The sequence below is a fragment of the Gavialis gangeticus genome, unplaced genomic scaffold (assembly GCF_001723915.1).
Source record: "Gavialis gangeticus isolate Ggan-Ray unplaced genomic scaffold, GavGan_comp1, whole genome shotgun sequence".
In the NCBI taxonomy this organism is placed as follows: Eukaryota; Metazoa; Chordata; order Crocodylia; family Gavialidae; genus Gavialis; species Gavialis gangeticus.
Genome location: NW_017729001.1, coordinates 32,803,782 through 32,808,897, shown reverse-complemented (window position 1 = coordinate 32,808,897; position 5,116 = coordinate 32,803,782). Strand labels below are relative to the sequence as shown.

The 5,116-nt window shown below is 57.4% G+C and overlaps 1 protein-coding gene across 2 annotated transcripts in view; it reads right to left on the bottom strand.

Moving 5' to 3' along the window:
- SGSM1 (small G protein signaling modulator 1) overlaps positions 1–5,116 on the bottom strand; it is a 45,157-nt gene that overhangs the window by 10,645 nt on the left and 29,396 nt on the right. For both annotated transcript variants that reach the window (XM_019507340.1, XM_019507339.1), the window contains exons 15-19: positions 4,972–5,100; positions 4,263–4,445; positions 2,983–3,054; positions 964–1,542; positions 587–711 (exon numbers count right to left, since the gene is read on the bottom strand). In XM_019507340.1, coding sequence (XP_019362885.1) covers positions 587–711; positions 964–1,542; positions 2,983–3,054; positions 4,263–4,445; positions 4,972–5,100 — 1,088 coding nt within the window. The remainder of the gene's footprint in view (positions 1–586; positions 712–963; positions 1,543–2,982; positions 3,055–4,262; positions 4,446–4,971; positions 5,101–5,116) is intronic.

The following is a 5,116-nucleotide window of genomic DNA, read 5'->3' as shown; positions in this document are numbered from 1 at the left end:
TAAACTCACTAGGGGGGACCAGAAGGGTTTGGGGGAGACACTGTTTCCCCCAGCGCCCCCTGGCATAACAAGGAATAACAGCCACAAGTTGTTGGAGAAGAGGTTTAGATAAGACATCTGTAAGAACTACTTCACAGTCAGGGCGGCTAGGAGCTGGAACCAACTTCCAAGGGAAGTGTTGCTGGCTCCTACCCTGGGGGTCTTTAAGAAGAGGCATGATGCCTACCTGGCTGGACTCATTTGAGTCCAGTTTTTCTCCCGCCCAGGCAGGGGGTCAGACTTGAAGATCTACAAGGTCCCTTCTGACCCGACTTCTATGATATGATATGATTCTATGTTTCCTGTGCCAGTGGAGCAGGTCTGAGTTACTGACATGACCAAGCAAGTCACAATCCCCTGTGTTAAGGCCCTGACGCTAGGATGTGCTGGGGTGGGACAGCTGTATGGTGCTGGGGAGAGCCATAATCAAAGGATGGGGTTTGGAACCAATCCCTTTGCCCTGTGGCTCCCTCCAGCCTGAGCCCCGTTTATGGCCCTCCCACGTGTTGGTCTGGGAGCTGGCCCCTGCCCCCGCCCCAGGAGCTACCTGCACATGATGTTGCGCAGCTTCTCGAGGTTGGCAGGTGTGAAGTACCAGTAGTTGCGGTCACAGCGCTGCACGTCCTTCTCGATGCGGTGCAGGTTCACCGTGTACATGTCCAGCAGCTCCGGCTGTGGAGACAGGGGGGAAATCGCAGAGGCCAAACTCATCCAGCCCCTTCCCCATGCCTGGGCTCCACACGGCCTGGGCATCACCCTCTCTGCGCAGAGGTGTAGGGGTTAATCACGTCACATTAAACTGAGGAGGTGGCAGAGAAGGTCTCACAGAGCAACTGCAGGGACCTGGGGAAGTGCCTTTGCAAAGGGACCAAATGAGAGCTGGGCACCCACAGTGGGGGATGAAACCCCCAGCCAGATACTCACAGAATAGGTGACCCCGGAGGAGGAGACAGGAGACACCTCACTGTTAGCCAGCTCCGCCACCACCAGCAAGTCCAGCTGCGGGTACAGGCTCTCCATCTCCGGCTCCTCGGAGAGGTTGTCCTCGCTTCCCACCAAGCTCTGCTTTTCAGCTTCAATGTCAGCCCAGCTTTCCACCACAGAAAGGGCAATGGCCTCGTGGCTCCCGCCAATGGGAAGAAAGTCCAAGCTGCCATCAATGGGGAACTCCCCTTCCAGACTGTCCTGGCCCTGCAGATCCTCACCAGGCAGCTGCTCCTCTGCTGGGGCACTGTCTGAGAGCTCCTGTTTTGGGACACCAGCTTCACTGGGCTTCACCAGGTGGCAAGTTGTGGCTTTGCTGGTCTCCGTCCCGCTGTCCTCCGTGCTGAAGCTACGCTCTGAATAGCCTGATGTGATGGAGAAGTTCTGGGAGGAAGGGTGCCCAGAGTCGGGCGAGCACATCCCGTTGGGCACCATCCCATTGGGGATCTTGGCCTGCTTGGCATCGTCTAGCGGGACGTCCGCTTCCGTCTGCTCCGCCTCATCCACCGATTCAAACACCTGCGGAAATGACCAGGAGAAAGGCTCTGAGCCTGGGGAAACGCTCTGCTTTCACCCCCAGCCTGTGACACAGCCCCTGGACTCCAACCCCCAGGGGGGACACAGCCCTGCTCTGGAAAGGGACTGTGGATTGGAGACAACCTCTTCCCACCTGGGAAAGTGGCTCTCGCCTGTATTCAGAGACAAGCACTGAGGAGGTTTTAGTGCCTTCTGTGCATGAAAACACCTGGGGGAAGTGAGGGGAAGGGAGGGAGGGAAAAGGAGAAAGAGATGGGTCTGTGCTGCACGTCTCTCAATAGAAGTGTTAGCTCTGTGTTGATAGCAGGGCCAGTCAGGTACCAATATGCGGCCCCTCAGCTGACCCAGCAGGGCTACACAGGCATTGCAGGAGGCAGAGAACAGGCCTTTCTACTCAGGGTGCAGGGGTAGCAGCTGGGCAGAAGCCTGGGGTTTGATGTCATCAGCCACAGACGAGAGGCAGGGACTGGCAATGTCCTTTTTGCCATCACTTTCCGGGGCAGACTTTCCTGCCCCACAGACAGAGCCAGGCTATGCCTGGATGGCTGGAGAAGGTCCACTCTGAACGCAAGCCACCACAGAAGGCAGCACCCCAGCGTCCGGGTGCCTGGGATTCCACATGACAAATCCACGTCACCCCAAGCACGGGGAGGGCAGCAGCACTGTCCACGTTCACAGTCTAGGGAGGGGAACATCACATTCAGGGACCAAGGTCTCTGCTCCAAGGACACAACTGGGTGCTCTGGCCATCGCGGTTTGTGAGGTTCCATCAGCATCGCAGCAGACTTCAAAGCATCCGGACCGACTCAGGCGGCACCTGGATTTGGCTCCATCTCTCTCGTCTGCCCAAGATCAGCATCAGCTATAGCCAGAGCAGCTGTGTTCCACTTACAGCCAGATCCCTGAGGGACTTTCACTGCACAGAGGAGGTCCAGTGTGTCCTGCCCTGGCCCAGTGTATCCAGCCATCCAGAAAACTTAGTACCTCTGGGCAGGTTTCCTTTTGTGTCTGCAAACTGCAGGCCTCAGCCATCCAGCCAGCAGCAGCTTGGGGCTATTTCTTTGCATGCTAATGCAAAAAGACATCATCTATTTAGCAGCAGTGTTATTTAAGCAAATGACTCCTCATATACAAATCAGCCCGAGGCAACAAACCTTGCAGCTAGTAAGTCCCATGTCAGAGCAGATGTTTTGTGTAGGGCCCACATGGGGACAGGGTGGAGATATCAAGGCCCATCTAGCAATGCGCTGCCTGACCCTGTGGCCTTCAAAGGCAGCACGAGCTGTTTAACCCAGTTCCCTGTAAGCTGGGCATCCCCAAAACAAGTTCGCACAAAGGGAATGTGGAGGGTTTGGTCCATCGGCTCAAGCTGAAGGAGGTCTGGGCTGGAGCAGGGTCAGCCCACCCAGCTCTGCCTCTTACCTGCGTGCTGGAGCTAGAATCACTCTGCAGCCGGGCATGGTTTTGCCTGTCAGAGCTGCAGCTCTGGGAAGACTGCAATAGAGAGGAAGGGAACAGGGTGAGGGGAAGGATAAAACACAGCCTGGGCCCCAGGGGGGAGCGAAGGCTGCAGCACCCAGCATGTCAATGTACAAGGATTGGGGGGAAACCACTACTAATAAACACCTTTCTCCAACCAGAGAGGCTCACAGAATGGGTCCATATAGCCCTGCAGGCTATGGATCCACACAGCCCAGCAGGCTGCCCCCACAGTGGCGGCCCCTCCCTGCTAGAGAAGATGACCCCAACAGGGTCCAGCCCAAGTATTCTCACGCCACATGCCTGGGGCCAAGGTGAACAGTTTTATGCTGGCCTTTAGCAGCCCCAACTAGCTCCACAGAGGGCAGGCCCTGCAAATCTCTCTCTGATTTGGCAGTGATGCGATTCATCCCACTGTGCTTTACACAAGTCATGGATTCACAGGCTCTGCCTCAATCCTCGTCTATAAAGAAGTGACTTCAAGACCAAATGCTGCTGTGTCAGAGACATAGTCCCAAGAAGGCAGGCTACAAAGTAAGAGCAACATCTCCTGCCTTTGCGCTGGTGTGGAGGAGGCAGTGGCAGCAGCAACGGGGGCTTTGCTGCTGCTTTATACCTGCACATCTCTGCAGCTACTGCTGATCTGACCCAGGGCCCAATTTAGCTGCTGGCCATGCTCATCATCCACCTACGTCAGCCGCAGCGAGGCACCCAGACGCAGCATCGTTGGAGGATTACTGGTGAGAAAGACCAGCATGGGCAGGACAGGGCTAGGGGCTGGGACCAGCCAGCTGTCTGCACCCTAAGCTCGTAGCTTGTGGGCTGGGGAAGGGCAAGAGCTCTTCCAGATTCAACATGAGGGAAATTCCATACTGGCTGGAGTTCACAGGGCCCCTCTGAACACACAGGGACATGGGGCAGCATCAGCACAATGCACGGCAGGGCCACCAGGCAAAAGGGGACAGCATACAGAGATACGGCCAGGGCTGTATGCATGGTCCACCCCGCCTGGCCCAGGGAGCTGCATGCTCCTTTGGTCACCAGCCAGGCTGTCCCAGCTCACTCCCATTCATGCCTCCTGCCTAGCCTCGCTGGTTTCCACAGCAGCCCAACACACACTGGCCAAAAGCACCCACACATGTCTTCAGGATGGCACTGGAGGAACTCTAAGGGGAGCAGCCCGACAGCTCAGGCAACCTGCCCTGGGGCTCCTCTAGCCTCACCTCATTGCTGATGGTTGAATCTCTGTGCATCATCTTCTGAATGTGGGAATCCAGGCTGGCCCCAGACGAGCACTTGGCCAGAGCCGCAGCGTGGGACTCCTTCTCCCTCTGCCGCACGATGGCCTCACAGCCCAGCCACTCTGCCATGGTTTGCTCGTAGCAGGCCCGGACCTGCTCATCCACCTGCAGCAGCCAGAGACAGCAAGTCTTCCTGGCAGCCCCTCCATGTCCCCCTGGACCATGCACCCCCTCCGCACTTGGGCAAGGGGGAGCTGGCACTGCTGAGCCGAACACAGCTTCCACAGACGTCTTGGCAGTGCTATAGGCCCTCTGCGTACCATAGGTGACAGAGGACAGGGGACCTGAAGCTGGACCTCCCTGCCTGAGGCAGTACCAAGCAGCTGAGCCAAGTGTTGTTTGGAGGAGATCTGTCTGCAGCTGGACAGGAGCATTTTGACTCCCTGTTCACAGTCCCCTGACCTTTCCCCTGTCCCCACTGCATCTCCCCAGCTGTCAGAGCTGCAGAGGCTGTGACAGTGGGTTCATCAGAGCCCAGTCTTTCCTGTGGGCAGGGAAGAGATGCAGCAGCAAGTGGGCAGACCGTTCCTTCTGCACAGGGCCCAGGCACCCCTGTGGTTCTCCCACTGGCCATGAGAACCCCTGCTGCCCCCCCAAAGTTCATCCCAGCGCTCCCCGGTGACAGACTGACCTCCTTCTGCTCTGCCTCCGTCATCCCAAACTGGTAGTGGCCCAGAAGGAAAGGCCACACAGCTCTCCGGATCTCGTGCTGGATCCCACCGTAGTAGACCAGCCGCAACAGCTCCTGCTCCTCGTAGCTCTGCAGAAGAAGCTCC